The following is a 21,503-nucleotide window of genomic DNA, read 5'->3' on the forward strand; positions in this document are numbered from 1 at the left end:
AGCAGGTAAACCGCGCGCGAGCCTCTATCAGCCCGGGATCAAAGGCTCCTCTCCATCACACGCACACACACACACACACACACACACTTACACACACTCTTACACACACTCACACACACTCAGCCTCTCTCAGAAACATCCAGGCGCGAGCGCGGCTCCCAGCAGCATCACAACAAGCCCAGCAGCAGCAGCAGCGCGAGAGCCGCGCCCGCGAGGAAAAACGAGGCGACTTCACCACCTTCATCACCGCCACCATCCTCATCCTGCGCGAGCAGCGGGGAGATGGAGACCAAGGACAAAGGAGCTGGTGAGTAAAGGGTGTGTGTGTGTGCGCGCGCGCGCGCGCGCGTGTGCGTGTGTTAGACTGCGGTACTCTAACGCGCGCGCGTGTGTTCAGCATCCTGATGCAGCAAAAGGAAAACCAAGCAACGGTGACGCGTTTCACCACAACACACACACACACATGCGCGTGCACACACATTTATACACACACACATGAGTGCTCGCGCACACTGCAGACGTGTGGAGATGTTTAACATGGGACATCTGCCTCTCCAGCGTCACCACCTCGCCCAACACACGCCCGTTCGCGTGTGAACGCGCGCGCGCGAGCCTGTGTGTTGTGTCTAGAGGTGTGTGCGCGCGTGTTTATGTGCATGGGGAAGAGATGGATGCGCGTGCATTCGTCTTGAATGGGCTAAATTGTTAATGGAGTGTGTGTGAGTGTGTGTGTGTGTGAGTGTGTGTGTGTGAGTGTGTGTGTGAGTGTGTGTGTGTGAGTGTGTGTGTGTGTGTGTGTGTGTGTGTGTTGGGGGGCTAATGGCGTTGCCGTCGGTGATCAGCATGCAGGACATGTTGCCCACCCTGACTTCACTGCACCGGGTCTTCACACAGAGTCCTTGCGTTTACGTACTGTGCGAAAGTTAGTGCACCCCCTACAATTGTCCATCAAAACAGCCGTTAAGTACAACTTATTGATTAGATATAGGATAATAATGGGGGAAATGTGTCTCCTAGCAACCACCTGGAAGAGCTGGTCGACCCCCAAAACTGCCCCCATCAGATAAACAGCACTTAAAGCTTTCATCTTTGAGAGAGAGGAGAAAATCAAGCTGCTTCAGATCTGAAAACATCCACAGGTGTTTCTGTCCATCCTTCCACTGTGAGAAGACGACTCAGTGCTATGGGTCTGAAAGGATGTATAGCTGATCAAGAAGAACCTCACTGAGAAAAGGAGACGGACACATCAAACAAAGAAGCTGAACGATGGACTGACCACCCAGAGTCCAGACCTCAACACCACTGAATGTGTTTGATTACTTCAGAAAATGATCAACCAGCTTCTAAGACTGAACTTTGGAGGTGTGTCCGCAGATTCTTTGAGGAACTGAAAGTGAGGCTCCTGAAAAGAATGGAAGCTGGAATAAAGGTGAAGAGTGACTCACTGACCCTCACACAGCTGAGATTAGATTCAGCTGCTGAGGATTCTGGGTAATTTTTAGTTTTGCTGATGTTGGAAAATGAATAACTTGTACTTAATGGCTGCATATTCACCTTCAGCTTCAGCTCTAGCAGTCTTTAGAGGGGAACTCCACCCATCTTTCAAAATTCTCTGCATAATTGAATGGTTAAAATGAAAACAGAGTCGCTCTGTTCTAGATAAACTTACCGAGTCAGAACTGTCCACAGTGGTGGTGATAGGAACCAGAAGTCCACTCTAAAAGCTCCCTCACAGAAAGTTACTACGTGAAATGGTTATGAATTCACTGCCTGATGACTGTTGTTTCTTTAGATAAGGCCTAAAACCTTGTGCACCAAAGATCTGGAACATGTTTATAAATTAATATTTGGTTTTAAGAACAGCTAAAAACACATTTCTTCACTTTAGCATTTAACTGGCTTTTATCACTTTCCTTACTTTTATTGGCATGTTTTTATGACACTTTCATATTATTTTAAACTTACTTTTATTCTGATTTTAAACATTTCTGATTATTTTCTTTTTTCTGCCACTGTTTCACAGTTTTATTTTTATTGTTTGCTGATTTAATAATGTTATTAATATTATTAGTACTGAAACTTTTTTTAATCCATTCATGGTGGAGGGATACATAATATGCAGGGCGCTGTGAGGCAAAATAGTCCCCAAAGAAAACTTATTATTTCAGATTTTCCACTATTTTCTATCATCAACATTCCATATAAACTCAGAAGACTCGTGTAGGTTCACTGGTGGTTCTGGATAGTAAATAAAATGTCTATATTTGTGTTGTAGTCATGGCGACCCTGGTTCCTATCACCACCACTGTAAAGACATCTGAACCATTTCACACCAAACCACTCTGAATCACTCTGTTTACACCTCACACACTGAATTATGGAGTAATTTTGAAAAATCAGAATGTATTGATTATAGTTTTATGGTGATCAGAATACAGACCTTGCTCGTCTGAACACGCCAAGAAATGACTTTTTGTCCTCTGTGGTTTAAATTACATTGAGCTCTTACCAAAAACAGATTTTCCAGCCTCAGTGGGAATATTTATTGTTTTTTCTGTGCCAAATGACATTGAGAGGTACTCCGTCATACCATCATAAGTTGTGAAGGAGGGGATTATTTAAGGCTACATTGGCTGCCACACCCTCTGTTATCAGAGTTAGACCTTCTAATTTCAGTGGGTCAGTGAACTCAGTGTTTCTGCTGTATATTTTGAAGTGTTGACCCCAAATCATTGACGCTGCTGTTTCAGAATTTCAAGAAATGTCATGAAGTCGCAATTACAAAACTCTGCCGAGGGCTTTTAATATGAAATGCTGGATATAGGAAGTGGAGACATGTGGTGACTCCAAAGCAGAGAACTTGTAAAGAGGAGAATTACCACTCTGTAATGTCTTCTGGGGTTCTCAAACACTAGAGGGCGCTCCCGAGCGAGTCCAAAATGAATGGGTTAAAATTTCTTGAACACAGAACAGCATAAAACATTTTAACACTGCTGTTATATTTTTAAGAGCTTTTAAACTCGAGTTATAGGAGTTTAAAACGGCGCCTAATGTACATTCATGACCTCAGTGAGTGTGAGGAGCCTCGCCACTCAGTAACAGTAATGTTAGCGTCCTGATGCCCAAAACCCGGTTGCTGTAGAATAAAGGAAACATACAGGTGAGTTTTCTTTGCTGTTTCAGTGAAATACAAACTTCTACTGTCTAAAATTAAAGTTCTGGTTCAGTGATTAGAAACAATTTTAACTTCATTTTTAGCCATTCAGCAACATTCACTCCCATTCATTGAGGACTCGCTCGCGGGCGCCCTCTGCTGTTTAGCAGTCCTGTTTTTGATATAACGGGGGAAATAGGAAGTGGCCAGGCTCCTCATAAACCGGCCCTGGCCAAAGTCCTTAAAGTCTGTTCACTTGGTGGCCATCTTTGCAACACCGCTGGGCAGTTATTTCCAGCTGTACAAGCCCAGACTCCTCTCTCTCTGAATGTACAGAGACCAAAATACTCCAGACCAAACTTTTTGGGTTGTTTTGGTTGCTGCGCTTGCTTAGATCTCCACAAAGAAGGGGAACTTTCCCCACTAGCACCACAATATCGTCAGCCCTTCTCTGCTCGCAGCTTACCGAGCTCTTTTTATTGAAGGGCGGGACTTTCTCCACAAACAGATGCCGTGTTTAGTGTTACGAGTGTTCTTAATTCAATTTTAACCAGTGACCGCCTCTTCATTTGTTCAGTCTCTGACGACACCCAACATGGGCTGCATTCAGCCCCAACAAAATGTAGCAAAATAGAAACAGTGGTGCGATGTTGTTGTTGTGTCACGCAAGCTAACATCTATAACAGGTCAGTACGCCAAACTGCAGTGGCTGCATTTGTAGAAACTTTATCAGTATCCATTGGGTGCACTGCCTTTTTAATCTGGTGGGTTTATATACAGGTCGCTTCTGATTGGGTGACACCTCAGACACGCCCATCAAACGAGAGAAAACAAATCTCACCGTGTCAATGAAACATGATGTTCAATCCGGAAACCAGAGCAAAGTGGTGCACAGTGTTTTAAACGCGTCACTGGTCGTCTGATGGCTGCGTTCGTTTTCGACTTAGCCTGGCTTCGGCTGACTTGATGGTCAACATGAACTGCTGTTGACCGCAGGGGTATAAAAACACTGCTGCCAAGTCAGACACTTTCTACTCCCCCTCACAGCACTGGCCGATCATGTAGACAAAATTGAAGCGCTTGAAAGTTCGTTTTTGACACGCATCAAATTAAATCAAAGTAATGCGTTAAGAAAACGTGCAGGGTGATGGGTTTAAGCGTACAGGGGAAAAGTCACACATGGGAAACCTGCTAGAGCCACACTTTTAGAGAGGTTCTTTTCTTTCTGTTTTACGGAGAGGGGCGGCACGGTGGCGCAGTGGATAAGCCCTGCCGCCCCACAGCAGGAAGGGCCTGTGTTCAGTTCCCTTGCCGGGCGACCAGGGACCTCTTTGTGTGGAGCGCCCAATGACTGCTGGGGTAGGCTCCGGTGCCGCCCTCGCAACCCAGAAGGATAAGCGTGGTTTAGAAAATGTGTGTGCAGCTGTAGCGCCTGACTTCAGAAACTGACTTCAGTGGTGACGTTCGGAATAAAGTCAGACATAATTTCCAACTAGCATGCATTGTTTTAGGTCCAGCATGTATTGCGTTAAGTCATCGCTGCGCAGGGCCGAACTAAGTCGACTGCAACCAATGCAGCCAGCGAGAGGGAGAGAAATAAGTTTAATGTTAACGTTAAGTCACAGCTTAAAAGAACATTCGCAATGTAACGTTATCCTCTATTGATATTCATGCCCAACTAATTATTATAATTATTATTACTATTATTATATGGTGAAATAATGGCCCAGCTAACTTGATAATTACATTAGTTACCAGCAGCGTTACTTCAGTTTACATCAGTATAATAACTGCGAACATTGGGCCTCATTCACCAACCGTTGTTACGTAGAAATTTACACTTACGCAGTTTTGACGAAGATTCCGATTCAAAGATGTTCTCTTATGTGGGATTCGTTCTTAGATAAGAACAGAATCGACACACACTCAAGAGCACAAAGGTGAGAACAGTTCTGCGCTTTGAGAACACGTCATGAATCTGACGTAGACCTTTTCTTAGAACCTTTCTCAAGAACACATTTAAGAACACACTGAGGAAGATACTGGGGAACGAGGCCCAGTGCTTATATTGGGAAGGATAGTTTTGAAATGTTAATTTTAGTACCTTTTGATATGCGTCCCCCGGGGCGGGGTGTGTGTGAGTGAACTGTGCTGGCGGTGGAGGGTTGGGGGGGTGGTTAGAGTGTGGGCCTCATGAGCGTATCAGTGTTTCTTTTACCCTTACACAGGGCCCGTATGTACGAGAGAACCCACTACTGCATTCGTTCTCATAGGGCTTTAACACATTAGCGGCCTCGGGTCGACGTTTAGGTACATTTTTAGAAGCCACGTCATCCACAACAACACCACAACCTCAGGACCGGCGTGTTTAGGCCTCATCAAAGATTTGCAGGCTAATAAATCAGCTGATCGTGAGCCTGTTCGTGCTGTACGTCTGTGTTGCATCATGTGATGCGTGTATTGTGATGCTCTTCATGTGGTGAAGTTGCTGCCAGTGCGCAGCCCCAGTGAGTTCACGTGCACCGTGGATGAGAGAACTGCAGTGTAGAGCTGAGAGAGCTTCTTTGTGTTTGAGCGAGCAGCTCCTTTCAGTCACGATCCGACTGAAAACATGACAGTTACGTCCAGGTTCATGTTTCCGTCACAGCAGAGTGCAGCTGCAGCCTCTACGTCTCCATAAGACTGGGATGACGATGCACGACAGGCTTAATAACCGTCACACGCAGCAGTTACTGCAGCCATTTGTCTGACAGTTATACTGTTATGCTGTTACAGAGCTGACTATTTCAGTGTCACAGTGCTGAGCCTGACCGTCACGCTGTTACAGAACTGAATTACACAATTAAAGAGCTGAAGCTGAACTTGACAATTGTGTTGTTTCAGAGCTGTTACGCTGTTACAGAGCTGAATTTCACCGTTACCTGACGGTGGTGGAGTTACGGTGTTAGGTAACTGACTTACACAGCTAGCAAGCTGAAACGGAATCTGACCTGACAGCTATGCAGTTACAGAGCTGAAACTTTACTGTTACAGATTGGACCCTGACTTTTACATTGTTGCAGTGCCGGACTCTTACAGAAATGAACTTCACTGCTACTCTGTTACAGAGCTGAACATGACCACTACAGTGTTACAGAGCTGAATCGGAACATTACACTGTTGCATAACAGAAACTGACCACTACCCTGTTACACAGCTGAACCTGACAATCACACTGTTACAGAGCTGAACATGACTACGACACTGTTACAGAGCTGAATCTCAATGTTATGCAGTTACAGAGCTGACTATTGTAGTGTTACAAAGCTGAGCCTGACCGTCACGCTGTTACAGAACTGAACTTGAAAGTAACTGAATGTTACGCGGTTAAAGAGCAGAAGTTGAACTTGACAGTTATGTGTTTTAGACCTCTTACCCCTGACAATCACACTGTTACAGAGCTGAACCTGACTGTTACACTGTTACTGAGCAGATACTGACCCTTAAACTGTTACAGAGCTGAACCTGGCTGTTACACTGTTACAGAGCTGAACCTGGCTGTTACATTGTTACAGAGCTGAACCTGACCATTACACTATTATAGAGCTGAGCCTGACCACTGCACTGTTACAGAGCTGAACCTGACCGTCACACTGTTATAGAGCTGAACCTGACCATTAGATTGTTACAGTGCTGAACCTGGCCCTTACACTGTTACAGAGGCAAACCTGACCATTAGATTGTTACAGTGCTGAACCTGGCCCTTACACTGTTACAGAGGCAAACCTGACCATTACATTGTTACGGTGCTGAACCTGGCCCTTACACTGTTACAGTGCTGAACCTGGCCCTTACACTGTTACAGAGTCAAACCTGACCATTACATTGTTACAGTGCTGAACCTGACCGTTACACTGTTACAGAGTCAAACTTGACCACTACACTGTTACAGAGCTGAACCTGGCCCTTACACTGTTACAGAGCTGACCATTACACTGTTACAGAACCGACCATTACACTGTTGCAGAACTGACCATTACACTGTTACAGAGCTGACCATTACACTGTTACAGCAAAGAGCTTGCTTGTTGCACAGTTATAGAGCGTATGTGTGCTTCAGAGCCTTCGGTGGACAGAGTGGACATGGTGTACATGTGTAGGTGTAACCGTAGTTGTATAGACGCTGTAGCGCTGCTGGCGCTGGATATTGATTCTGGCTCTAAGTTTCAGACGGCTGGGCATCTCACCCAAACAGAGCCTCTATCTCTCTCTCTCTCTCTCTCTCTCTCTCTCTCTCTCTCTCTCACAGAGAAGGGGTGGATAAATGAGCTGTGGCTGCTGGAGCTGGTACTGTTACTGTAGATGTGAGTGTGGGGATGTGTTGAGTTATTCAGGTGATGATTTATTGATGCTGTGGGAGACAATAGCAGTGTGGAATAAACAGCTGTTGTGGGAAGACTCCACCCAGACGGACTGTACCACTGCCTACACCCACACATCAGGAACAGGAAATCCTGCGGCTTCCTGCTGGAGGAGAGTTGTTTGTAAAGTAGAATATCTGTTTGTTCAGTGTACGAAGTCATGCTGTTGTGTTTAGTAACATATTCCTATGCATAGTAATATTATCATTGTTACAGTATCAGTTTGTGGTGACAGAAGAATTGCTAATATATGTTCAGATGCACTTAAATGAATGTGTATATTATGTAGTCGGAAGTCATACTTGGGGAAAAAAGTGGGACACATTTAAAGTGCCCTAAAAAAGTCATAATTTAAACTATCATAATAATAATAATAATAATAATAAAATATAATAATAATAATAATAATAATAATAATAGTTGTTGAATAAGAAACTGTTAAATACTTTCATGCATTATTGTTAGGCCTAGGACTCTGCTAAAGATAGCACAGGAGCATCTTTGAACCTCAACGCTCATTAAGAATGCAAAAATGTATGAATATTCATGCTTTTGCAGATTCTACATGCCCCAAACAACAGAAACAATACACTCTCTAACATAAATAATCAGAAAATAAACTGGCAAAGGTTATATTTGGCTCTATTTGGTCTTTGTGCCACTTCAAAACCAGTCATTTCCTCAGATTTGAGTCTTTATCCTCTAAACTTGCAGATATCAAAACGGTGTTGTGGTGAGTTTGCTGTTTTAGCATGCTTGCTAAGCTAACGTTAACCTCCAAAGCTACCAAGGGGCTTACAGAACAAGAGTAACATAGCTCAACTCAAAAAAACACAAATTACTGCCTCAGATCTGAGTCTTTATCCTCTAAACTTGCGGAAATCGAACCTGTGTTGTGGTGAGTTTGCTGTTTTAGCATGCTCGATAAGCTAACGCTAACCTCTAAAGTTACCAAGGGGCTTACACATAGGGGTTGGGTCCAGCCAGGCACGTCAACGGCGCCACCATTTTGAGGCGGTCAACATCGCTGCTGGACTGCATTCAGTACCATTACAGAGCAGCAGTTTAAGAAAGATGCTGTCCAAAATTACACTATTTTAAGAATATTACTCTCAAAAAGTGGGATAGGATTATATAACGGAGGGAATGCAGTGTTCCACACTCATGTTTGTGTGATGTTTGTGTAGATATGGCCATGAGGGTTGGTGAAGCACAGAGAACCTGTTAATGTGATTGTTTTTCCTCTTTACAATGATGGTTAAAGCATTGTAGCAGTTTTAGCATTCCTTAATCCGTGTAGATATTCATAATAGATTAATGTTAGCACCTTCTTACACAAACCTGAAGTCAGCTTCTTATTTGCCAGCTTCTTGCTCGAATTTTCCCATTCCACCTTAAATGGTGCAGCAGCCAGCAACTTGTTCGAAATTTCCCATTCTACCTTAAATGGTGCAGCTTCAGGCACCAGAAAGCGACCGCTGCACCATTTAAGGTGGAACGGGAAAATTCAAACAAGAAGCTGGCGAATATGAAGCCAACTTCAGCTCCGCCTTTCTTACTATGTTTTGGGGGTTTATTTTATGTTTATGTGTATTAAGATTAGAATTGATTCACACATTGATGGATTTGCTGATGTGTCTGATTCTGTTTCTCACGCTAAACTCGGTTTTTAACATCAGGTGCAGACTGAATACTTTCCTGCTGGTCCGGACGACTAATTAGCACGGTCAGTTATTGAAGTAATAAAAGCTACCGAGAGCAGATCCGTGCAGCCCAGATTAATCTACGTCTGAGGATTATAACAAAGCAGATTTGGTGAAAATCGGTTGAGTAATAAGGAAGTTGTGGCTGATTTAATCCTGAGACTCTTTGTCTCTCAATACAAGTGAATCTGTTCACAAGTGGATCTTGACCTCTCCAACATGGCGGATGCGCAGACGTATCACCTCAGATAGAGAATAACAGACAAAGCGGCATCTACGAATGTAGATCTATGGGCTTACAGAACAAGAGTAGCAGCTAACGGCTCAACACAAAAGACAAATTACTGCCTCAGATTTGAGTCTGGATCCTCCAAACTTGTGGATATCAAACTTGTGTTGTGGAGTGTGACACTGTTTTATCCTGCTCGCTAAGCTAACGCTAACCTCTGATGCTACCAATGGGCTTATGAAAAAATATTATCAGCTAATGGCTCAATACCAAAAACAGGTTACTGCCTCAGATTTGAGTCTGGATCCTCTACACTTGCGGATACAGAACCCGTGTTGTTGAGTGTGAAACAGGCTTAGCCTACTTGCTAAGCTAACGCTAGCCTCTGAAGCTGTCAAGGGACTGTATAACGGAGCAAGATTAGCATCGCTAACGGCTCAACGCACAAAAAGTGATTCAGATTTGAATCTTTATCCTCTGAACTTCTGGATATCAAACCTGTGTTGTGGTGTGTTCTGATGTTCTAGAACATGTTCCACCATGTTCTATGTCTACCATCCTGTATGTGTTCCACCATGTTCTATATCTGCCATCCTGTATGTGTTCCACCATGTGCTATATCTACATCTTAAATGTGTTCCACCCTGTTCTGTGTGTTCCACCGTATTCTATACCTACAATTTGTTACAATTTGTCTTCCATCCTGCATGAGTCCCACCGTGTTCTATATTTGCCATCCTGTATGTGTTCCACCATGTTCTATATTTGCCATCCTGTATGTGTTCCACCGTGTTCTATATTTGCCATCCTGTATGTGTTCCACCATGTTCTATATTTGCCGTCCTGTACGTGTTCCACCATGTTCTATATCTACCATCCTGTATGTGTTCCACCATGTTCTATATTTGCCATCCTGTATGTGTTCCACCATGTTCTATGTCTACCATCCTATATGTTCCACCATGTTCTATATCTACCATCCTGTATGTGTTCCACCATGTTCTATATCTACCATCCTGTATGTGTTCCACCATGTTCTATATCTACCATTCTGTATGTGTTCCACCATGTTCTATATCTACCATCCTGTATATGTTCCACTGTGTTCTCTGTCTACCATCCTGTATGTGTTCCACCATGTTCTATATCTACCATTCTGTATGTGTTCCACCATGTTCTATATCTACCATCCTGTATGTGTTTCACCATGTTCTATATCTGCCATCCTGTATGTGTTCCACCATGTTCTATATCTACCATTCTGTATGTGTTCCACCATGTTCTATATCTACCATCCTGTATGTGTTCCACCATGTTCTATATCTACCATCCTGTATGTGTTCCGCTGTGTTCTATGTCTACCATCCTGTATGTGTTCCACCATGTTCTATATCTACCATCCTGTATGTGTTCCACCGTGTTCTATGTCTGCCATCCTGTATGTGTTCCACCATGTTCTATATCTACCATCCTGTATGTGTTCCACTGTGTTCTATGTCTACCATCCTGTATGTGTTCCACCATGTTCTATATCTACCATTCTGTATGTGTTCCACCATGTTCTATATCTATCATCCTGTATGTGTTCCACCATGTTCTATATCTACCATCCTGTATGTGCTCCACTGTGTTCTATGTCTACTATCCCGTATGTGTTCCACCATGTTCCATAACTACATCCTGTATATGTTCCACCATGTTCTATATATACACCACCCTATATTTGTTTCAGCATATTCTGTGTCTACCATCCTGTATCTGTTTCACCATGTTCTATGTCTACCATCCTGTATGTGTTCCACCATGTTTTTTGTCTACCATACTGTGTATGTTCCACTGTGTTCTATGTTTACCATCCTGTATGTGTTTCACCATGTTCTGTGCATTCCACAATGTCCTATACCTACAATTTATTCCACCATGTTCTATATACCCTAATGAATGTGTTCCACCGTGTTCTATATCTACAATCCTGTATGTGTTCCTCCATGTTCTACATCTACCATCCTGTATGTGTTCCACCATGTTCTACATCTACCATCCTGTATGTGTTCCACCATGTTCTTTGTGTACCATCCTTTATGTGTTCCACCATGTCCTCTATCTACCATCTTGTATGTTCCGCCATGTTCTTTGTCTACCATTCTGTATGTGTTCCATGTTTTCGACCATGTTCTATATTTACCATCCTATATGTGTTCCACCATGTCCTCTATCTACTATCCTGTGTGTGCTCCACTGTGTTCTATGTTACCATCCTGTATGTGTTCCACCATGTTCTATGTCTACCATCTTGTATGTGTTCCACCATGCTAGCTTTGCTAGCTTTGTTCACTGCAGTAGAGATGTGGCTTTTTGGTTCCTGTTGATTCTGGTGATAAAATCTGATAACAGCTCTTGGCTGATGCTCTGAAATCGAGTTTTAACGGTTTGACCACAGCGATTAGCCAGAGAGGAGCACGCTGGGGCCGAAACTGGACAGCTGGAGCAGATCTGCGTCCAGAGAGGAGCTGGAGGAAACTGCTGGGCCATTAAGAGAGGTCAGAACGGTCCTTCAGTCCAGCCGTGTCCATCCGCTTCCTCTTTCTGACTGTACTGCAGTGCAGAGCAGTGAAAAATCACCCAGCGCACTGCAGTGCAGTGATGGTCTCAGCCGTGTGAGCAGTTTGCAGTTTTTTTTTTTAAATAAAATCCATTTTTCAGGAAGGATTTTTTAAATTCCCTCAATCACTGACAGTTTCTCCACAGTGCTGACCAACAGTGTAGCGATGTTGCCACAGAAAGACTGTAAAAATTAGCATATATTAAATATGCATGCAAATGTAAAGCAGTATGGCTGATACGCTCTTCACTGTCTCCAGAGCTTTCATAGAAACCACTGTGAATGATGGAAACTCAGCGTCTGGCTGCAGCCTATCAGCGTAAAGTAGGCAGGGAGGGGTGGGGTTCATGCACCTGGGAGCCTATCAGGGTAAAGCAGGCATGAGGGGTGGGGCTTCTGCATCTGAGTGCAGCCTATCAGAGCAAAATGGGCATGAAGCAGTGCGGCTTATGCATCTGGGAGCCAATTAGGGTAAAACAGGCACGAAGGGGCGTGGCTTCTGCATCTGGGAGCCTATCAGGGTAAAGCAGGCATGAGGGATGGGGCTTCTGCATCTGAGTGCAGCCTATCAGAGTAAAGTGGGCAGTGAGGGGAGGGGCTTATGTATCTGAGTGCAGACTGTCAGCCTAACATGGGTAATAAGGTGGAGGGGCTTATGCATCTGGGAGCCTATCAAAGTAAAGTATGCATTAAAGGGGCGGGGCTTATGCATCTCAGTGCATCCTGTCAGAGTAAAGTGGGCAGGGTCGGGGTGGGGTTTATGCATCTGGGTGCAGCCTGTCAGAGTAACGTGGGCAGTGAGGGGGAGGGGCTTATGCATCTGAGTGAAGCCTGTCAGAGTAATGTGGGCAGTGAGGGGGAGGGGCTTATGCATCTCTGTTGTCTGTATGTATATATATATTGTCTCTGTATAGTTTATCTCAGTTACTCTGTTTTATAGAGCACTGTTTTGCAGATCTGCTGCTGTTTTGAAATAAAATTTGTATAAATCTGAGCCAAACCAATCTGTATACCTCTCTCTCTGTCTCTCTCTCTCTCTCTGTCTCTCTCTCTCTGTCTCTCTCAATTCAATTCAATTCAAAGTAGCTTTATTGGCAGGACTGTTTTGAGTACAATGTTGCCAAAGCATATAAAATTCAACTCAAAGCGGAACATATTTTGTAGAACTAAAAAACAAATATAGAATTAATAGTAACAATGATAATGGTTATTGAAATAACAGCAACAATGTTAAAATAAATGAAGTAAATAAATAAAATAAGACAATATAATAAATGTTGTAAAGCTTGGTAAAGTAAATAAATAAATAAAATAAGACAACATATATTATATAATAAAAAATAATTACAATCTGTGTATTTAACCTATATACAGTGAAGGGTTTGGGGGGGTCAGGGAGGTGGGGGTGTGGAGTGTGTTACTGTCCCTCAGGCCGTGACAAGTTGCTACATATTTCGCAGCGAGAGACGCTGAGCTGCCCTCACCAAGGAAGATTGGTAGTTTTTCAGATTCTGTTAGAATTTCAAAATTTGAGAGACTGTTTTTTAATTTTGTTATGAAATTTTCTCGTGCAAATTTGAATTTTTCACACTGAAGGAGGAAGTGCAGCTCTGTCTCAACCTCACCGCTCTCACGGTGACCGCACAGTCTTCTCTCTCTGGGCAGCCAGGATTTTTATATCTGCCCATTTCTATGGCCAGACTGTGGTCACTGAGCCTGTACTTGGTCAGGATCTGTCTCTGCTGTGGGTCTCTGACGGTGAAGAGATACTCTGCCAGTTCCTGCTCTCTGTTTAGGGCCCGATAGTCCTGTAATTTAGACTGAGTTCTGGTTTCGCTGTCCCAATGTTCCAGATAGGTGGTTTTACTGTTTCTGATCATTTGGTTTACTTTGATTGGACTTTGGTCAGCAGTGCTGGACTGAGGCCGCTGTGTGTGAGGGGTCAGTGGGTTAGTTAGTCTCAGAGCCAGCTGACAGAGGGGACTGGGTTTAGGGCTGAGCTCTTGGGTTTTAAGTGCTCTGTCGCTCTCTCTCTCTCTCTCTCTCTGTCTCTCTCTCTCTCTCTCCGTTTGTGTGTGTTTTACTTTTTGCTGATAGGAGGAGTCTGAGTGGAGGAGTCTAAGTGAGAGGAGGGGTCTAAATGGGGAATTAGTTTCAGTGAGGAGAGGCAGGAGTCTAACTGAAGGGAGGAGTTTCAGAGGGAGGTGTCTAATGGAGGGGAGGGGTTTCAGCGAGGAGAGGGAGGAGTCTAATTGAGGGGATTAGTTTCAGAGTGGAGAGCGAGGAGTCTAACTGAAGGGAGGAGTCTAATTGAGGGGGGAGAGAGGAGTCTAATTGAGGGGAGGGGTTTCAGAGGGGAGAGGAGGAGTCTAACTGAAGGGAGGAGTTTCAGAGGGAGGGGTCTAATTGAGGGGAGGGGGTTCAGAGGGGAGAGGGAGGAGTCTAACTGAGGGAAGGGTATTGGAGGGGAGAGGGAGGAGTCAGATGTTGTTGAATTGTTGTTGTGTTGTCGCTAGCCAGAATACAGCTAAAGAGAGACCCCTGCTGGCAGACAGGGGAACTGCTGTGAAAACATATTTAAGCTCTCATACATGTTATTAAATATTGTATCTGCGCTGGCTGAGCAGAGACCCCTGCTGGCAGACAGAGGAACTGCTGCCTCTGACTGAGACACTACTAGTGTCAAAACTGAGTTATTCTCACTCCGATAGCAGGACGGGACAATTCACAGAGCTGAGAGGTGGACGCTGGGGTGTGCTTGTGTGAGCGGTTGTGTGTGTTTAAGAATCTGCTGAATCTGCTTGTGCAGCACTTTCTGCATGTAAACAGTGTTATTAATATCTGCGCTGTGTCTCACGTCTCTCTTTCCACACTGGGAATAGACCCTCTGAGTTGACACACACACCCAGAGAGGATCACCTTACCCCCCACACACTCCTCACACACTCCTGAAGGAGCAGTTACTCAGAGAAAGTAATCTATTAGAAATGACTGATTACTCCTCTCAGGCTGTAACAAGGTTTTACTGTGAAAACTGATCTGATTACTCCGTACTTTACTTCTGAGTTACTCTCTAACCAACTGCACAGTCCTTCCTGTACCTATTCCTACACTGTAAACATTTATAGTCATCTTATTATCCTCACTTTCCAATAAGACATGCCCAGATTTGCTGGTAAAAAAATTCTGAACGGCTAATGCTGTTTAGAAACCAGTACAAAAACAGCTGAATTTCTAAAGCTGCACTGTGTAAGATTTGGGGATTTGGAGCCCTCTCTGGTGGAAGTGTGTAACTGAATGCAGAACATTCTGTAGCGTGGGTTGTGCTCCTTCCCCGAGGGGATGAATCTGATGATTGAAAGAGAATTCAAAGAGAACTCAGTCTAAACTTGGTGAAGGAGCGTCTTCTGTGGATGTGAGTGAATTATCTACTACTGTCATCACATCTTCATCAGTGTGATGTTGATTTTGAGATCATTTGAGGCCGAAACATCGAGCCGGACCGTCTTTTTGAGTCTGTGTGTGACGTTAATACGTAAAGACGTACGACGTGGCGTGAAAAACTCAACGCCTCTGAATTTTAGATGATTATTTCAGGCTTTACTGGGTGACTCGCAGCAGCAGCACCATATTTTAGTCTGTTTACATTCTCCTCACTCAGTAACGACACTTCTTTGAGTTTAAACAGCAAATCTTTCGGAGAAATAAGCAGCTTTAACTTTGAGGTACATTAATGTAACGTTGAAAGGTTACAGTAGCAGCAACAACACTTGATATATTAAAAACGGCAACTTTATAGGAGAAGGGCAAATTTTCTTGAAGCTGCACTATGTAAGATTTGGGGATTTGGAGACCTCTCTGCTGGAAATGTGTAACTGCACACAACGTAGAATTATATACTTCTTCAGTATGATGTTGATTCTGAGAGCATTTGAGGCCTAAACATCGAGCCGGACCTTCTTTTTGAGCCTGTCGTGTGATGTTAATATGTAAAGACGTACGACGTGGCGTGAAAAACTCGACACCTCTGACTTTAAAACGATTATTTCAGGCTTTCCAGGGCGACTCGCAGCAGCGACGCGATGTGGTCCAAATATTTCCTGAATCTGTAGAGTCGTCCTTTCCATTCCATCTCATCACGAGATCATACGACACTCACATCCGGAGTTATGAGCCTATGAAGAGGGGCTGAGATACACGTCATCTGCCTCTCACCGTGTGGAACTGGTGGATTCGTGTGTCCGTCTACATTCTGTGTGAAACTGACCAATGGACACTCAGGAAATCACTAAGGACTGACCATCACGCTGGAAACCCTTCATTCTTCGTTCAGTCCACATCAGAGACTCATGTGAAACGGCGCTCAGAGAGTTTACAGCTGCTGAAGCTGCTGCAGTGGTTTTGGAAAGTAGTGATGAAGATAACGGAGCATTTTGATATGAAATGTATGAGGATCATGTTCTATGAAGAGCCTTTAAAGGAGAGTTTAAGAAGATTTGATCCAGAAAGCAACTTACAACGTGCAACCTGCTGTGTGGACGTTTCACCGTGTAAAGCCAGCCTTGTTTTGCACTGCAGCTGAGGGTCTCTGAACTGACACAGAAAGTCAGGGCGTGTCCATGTGTATGTGGTTTTAGGTGACCACTTAATCCTGTCAAATACCCCCCAGTGGAACGACACACGCACAGATCCAATCACTCAAACCCCCCAAAGTCAGCTGTGTGATTGGATCTGTGTGTGTGTGTGTGTGTGCGCGCTGATAGTCTTAATGTGGTAACAGCATAGAGAGCAATGCAGACCACCATAGGTCTATATACAGTAGTAGAGACCACCGCAGTACAGAGAGCCAAGACTTACAGGCCAGCAGGGGACTTTTAAAACACACACACACACACAATGACGCGGTACCTGAGCGCCTTCCGCCGCCTGCTGTCTCGCCGCAACAAGGCCGAGGACGAAGGCGAAGAGGAGGGAGAGGTGAAGAGTGACGCTGCTGAACCCGGTCAGACTCACTCTGGGATTGTGTGTGTGTGGCTGTGTGTGGCTGTGTGTGGTGCTGGCTAAAGCAGAGCCGGCTGGGCTGAAACCTGTAGCTGCTGTTAGCCCAGCTGTGCGTGTTTGTGTGTTCCTGGGTTTGAAAAGCTTTAGATTATTTTTTACTCCTTGCATTTGTCACTTTTTCACAGTTTAAAGGTTGTGCAAAAGCCAGACTGGCACAAATATTTATTAGAAGAGTGTTTGTGTAAGTCTCCGTTCTGATTTCTGAGGCTGTTGAACTGTTTGATGTTGTTACGCTGTTCAGATGCTATTAATCTTTAGCTTATTATTCAGTAACTACAGCGACTTCAATGCAAACTAATGGAGCTTTTCTTAGGTTATAGAAGTGTGTAATAAAACTTGGACCCATAGCTTGGAAAGGGGTTAATCTGACGATCCTGTTACGTCGTCAGACATCAGTACGCTTTTACATTGTGATTATATTGCCATTATGTTGTAATTCAGTTCCGCTGTCCGATTCCATTATTCTGTCTGATGCCATCATACTATCTGATACCATCACGCTGTCTGATGCCATTACGTTTAAGGCCATTGCGCTGTTTAAGACGTTATTTTGTCTGATGCCGTTACGTGTCTGATCCCCTTACGTTGCCTGATGCCGTTAAGCTGTCTGATGCTGTCCAGTGCCTAATGGCATTACACTGTCTGATGCCGTTATGTCGTTTGATGCCGTTACACTATCTAATGCCATTACGCTGTCTGATGCCGTTCAATGTCTTATGCCATTATGCTGTCTGATGACATCATACTGTCTGATGCTGTTATACGTTGCCTGAAGTTTTACGCTGTCGGATGTCATTATGCTGTTTAAGGACATGACACTATCTGATGCCATTACATTTTCTGATGTTATACTGTCTCATGCCGTTACACTGCCTGATAACATTTTACTGTTGTAATGCGGTTACGCTCTCTGATGCCTGTATGCTGTTTAAGGACATTACATTGTCTGATGTTGTTACGCTGTCTGATGCTGTCACGCTGTCTGATGCTGTTACACTGTCTGTTGCCATTGCACTGACTGGTGCCTTTACACTGCCTGATAATGTACCCCTGCCTGATGCCATTATGCTGCCTGATGCTGTTACACTGTCTGATGCCATTACGAAGTCAAAGGCCATTACATTGTCTGATGCCATTACACTGTCTGATGACATTACACTATCCAATGCCGTTACTTTGTTTGATGCTGTTATGCTGTCTGATGCCATTGTGCTATCAAAGGCCGTTACACTGTCTAAGGCATTATGCTTTTTAATGCCGTTACGCTGTCTGATGCCGTTATCCTGTCTGACACCATTATGCCGTCTGATGCCGTTTTGCTGTCTGATGGCATTTTAATGTTAGTCGTTACACTGTTTGATGCTGCTACGAAGTCTGATGCTATTACATTGTTCTGATGCTGTTATACTTTTCAGATGCCGTTACTCTGTTTTGATTCTGTCACGCTGTTCTGATACATTTAAACTGTCTGATGCCGTTGTGCTATTCTGTTGGTGTAAAACAGCATTACAGAGTTCTGATGCTTTTACAGGTTTAATTGTACGGTTCTGATGCCATTTTTCTTTCTGATGCCATTAGGCTGTTCTAATGCTGTTACATTGTCAAACACCGTGTTTTCTGATGCCATCACACCCTCTGATGCCGATCCCTTCCTGAGGCCGTTACATGATCTGATGCAAAGAACGGCTCATCTAAGAGTGGATCATTGTTTATCTTTATAAAGAATGTTTTTAATCACTAAGTAAGCGCGGTTTGATCTGACTGATCAAGATCACTGTCAGCAGCTAAGCTACGTTTACCAGTTAGCTAATCGATCTTAACTGCGCTGTAACGTCATTTAGGTTAAATATCATTACATTCTTAATATCGGTACATTCTTAAAAAAAGGCGGTTCTCCAATGGTTCTTCAGTAAACCATGAACACTCATTAAGGTTCACATCAAGCTTGACATTGTAACAATAGAAGAACTCTTTCTGGTGCTACATAGAACCCTTTTCAAAAAGATTCTGTATAGAACCATATACAGTATATTCTCCATTCCAGTCTGAAGAACCATTTTACCATGCAGAGAACCCTTTAAACAAATGGTTCTTTGAATGTTCATGGTTCTATATAGACCCACTGAGCCTCATTCTCCAATATATTCTAAGTGTGTTCTTAAATGTGTTCTTGAGAAAGGTTCTAAGATAAAGTCTACGTCAGATTCATGACGCGTTCTTAAAGCGCAGAACTGTTCTCACCTTCGTGCTCTTGAGTGTGTGCAGATTGTGTTCTTACCTAAGAACGAATCCCACATAAGAGAACATTGGTGAGTCAGAACCTTCGTGAAATTTATTCCTAAGGACGGACGGTGAATGAGGCCCGGTGTCTTTACTGAAGAACCCTTGAGGAACCGTGTTTTTAGGAGTGTAGACGTTAGAGACGGATGTGACTGAGCGGCGCGTCGGTCACTGTCCTGTCAGTGGTCAGTTACTGTAGTGCAATAGACTGTCCTGAGCTCCCACAGTGAGCTGCGGTGTTTAATCATTAGACTGTAACCTTCAGAGGAGACGATACAGACGAGATGGACGCTGATGTGGGCAGTAATAGAGACTCAACACTGTATAAAAATACACTAATAAATACATCATTACTGTCCTCCTCTTACTCACACCATTCTCCCTCTCGCACTCTCTCTCTATATCTCTCTCTCACTCTCTCTCTATATCTCTCTCTCACTCTCTCTCTCTCTCTCCTCCCTCTTACTCACACCATTCTCCCTCTCTCGCTCTCTCTCTATCTCTCTCTCTCACTCTCTCTCTCCTCCCTCTTACTCACACCATTCTCCCTCTCTCGCTCTCTCTCTATCTCTCTCTCTCACTCTCTCTCTATATCTCTCTCTCACTCTCTCTCTCTCTCCTCCCTCTTACTCACACCATTCTCCCTCTCTCGCTCTCTCTCTATCTCTCTCTCTCACTCTCTCTCTATATCTCTCTCTCACTCTCTCTCTCTCCTCCCTCTTACTCACACCATTCTCCCTCTCCTCCCTCTCTCTCTATATCTCTCTCTCACTCTCTCTCCATCTCTCTCTCTCACTTACACTCTCTCTCATCCCTCTCTTTCTGTTTCCCTCACTCACTCTCTCTCCCCCCTCTTACTCACACCACTCTCCCTCTCCTTGCTCTCTCTATATCTCTCTCTCACTCTCTCTCTACCTCACACACACTCTCTTCTCCCTCTCTCTCTATATCTCTCTCACTCTCTCTCTATCTCTCTCACTTACACTCTCTCTCCTCCCTCTCTCTCTATATCTCCCTCTCTCCCTCTCTCTCTCCTCCCTCTTACTCACACCATTCTCCCTCTCTCTGTTCCCTCTCTCACTCTCTCCCTCTTTCCTCCTGCTCTCTATATATCTCTCTCTCTCACTCTCCCTCCCTTTCCTCCCTCTTACTCACACCATTCTCCCTCTCTCGCTCTCTCTATATCTCTCTCTCTCACTCTCTCTCTTTCCTCCCTGTTACTCACACCATTCTCCCTCTTCTCCCTCTCTCTCTATAGCTCTCTCTCACTCTCTCTCTATCTCTCTCTCACTTACACTCTCCTCCCTCTCTCTCTATGTTTCCCTCACTCACTCTCTCTCTCCTCCCTCTTACTCACACCATTCTCCCTCTCTTGCTCTCTCTCTCTATATCTCCCTCTCTTGCTCTCTCTCCTCCCTCTTACTCACACTATTCTCCCTCTCCTCCCTCTCTCTACATCTCTCTCTCACACTCTCTCTCTATCTCTCTCTCCCACTTACACTCTCTCTATCTCTCTATCTCACTTACACTCTCTCTCCTCCCTCTCTCTATATATCTCTCTCTCCCTCTCTCTTCCCTCCCTCTTACTCACACCATTCTCCCTCTCCTCCCTCTCTCTCTATATCTCTCTCTCTCACTCTCTCTCTATCTCTCTCTCACTTACACTCTCTCTCTATCTCTCTCTCTCACTTACATTCTCTCTCCTCCCTCTCTCACTATATCTCTCTCTCACTCTTTCTCTCTTTCCTCCCTCTTTCTTACACCATTCTCCCTCTCTCCCTATATCTCTTTCTCTCACTCTCTCTATCTCCTCCCTCTTACTCACACCATTCTCCCTCTCCTCCCTCTCTCTATATCTCTCTCTCACTCTCTCTCTATCTCTGTCTCACTTACACACTCACTCCTCCCTCTCTCTCTATCTCTCTCTCTCTCACTCTCTCTCTATATCTCCCTCTCTCCCTCTGCCTCTCCTCCCTCTCTCTATATATCTCTACCTCACACACACTCTCTCTTCTCCCTCTTACACCATTCTCCCTCTCCTCCCTCTCTCTCTCTCCCTCTCTCCTCCCTCTCT

At 44.2% G+C, this 21,503-nt stretch overlaps 1 protein-coding gene across 3 annotated transcripts in view; it reads left to right on the top strand.

Annotated features, from left to right (window-relative positions):
- fgf12b (fibroblast growth factor 12b) overlaps window positions 1-21,503 on the top strand; it is a 55,185-nt gene continuing 33,682 nt past the window's right edge. Inside the window, exon 1 of one of the 3 annotated variants that reach the window (XM_036558188.1) lies at window positions 1-307. In XM_036558188.1, coding sequence (XP_036414081.1) covers window positions 283-307 — 25 coding nt within the window. In that variant the 5' untranslated portion in view covers window positions 1-282. Of the gene's footprint in view, window positions 308-16,763; window positions 17,091-17,175; window positions 17,199-21,503 lie in introns of those variants that run through there. The other 2 variants (XM_036558180.1, XM_036558197.1) reach the window with 2 other exon arrangements.

This window comes from Colossoma macropomum, unplaced genomic scaffold (genome assembly GCF_904425465.1).
Source record: "Colossoma macropomum unplaced genomic scaffold, Colossoma_macropomum, whole genome shotgun sequence".
Classification (NCBI taxonomy): domain Eukaryota; kingdom Metazoa; phylum Chordata; class Actinopteri; order Characiformes; family Serrasalmidae; genus Colossoma; species Colossoma macropomum.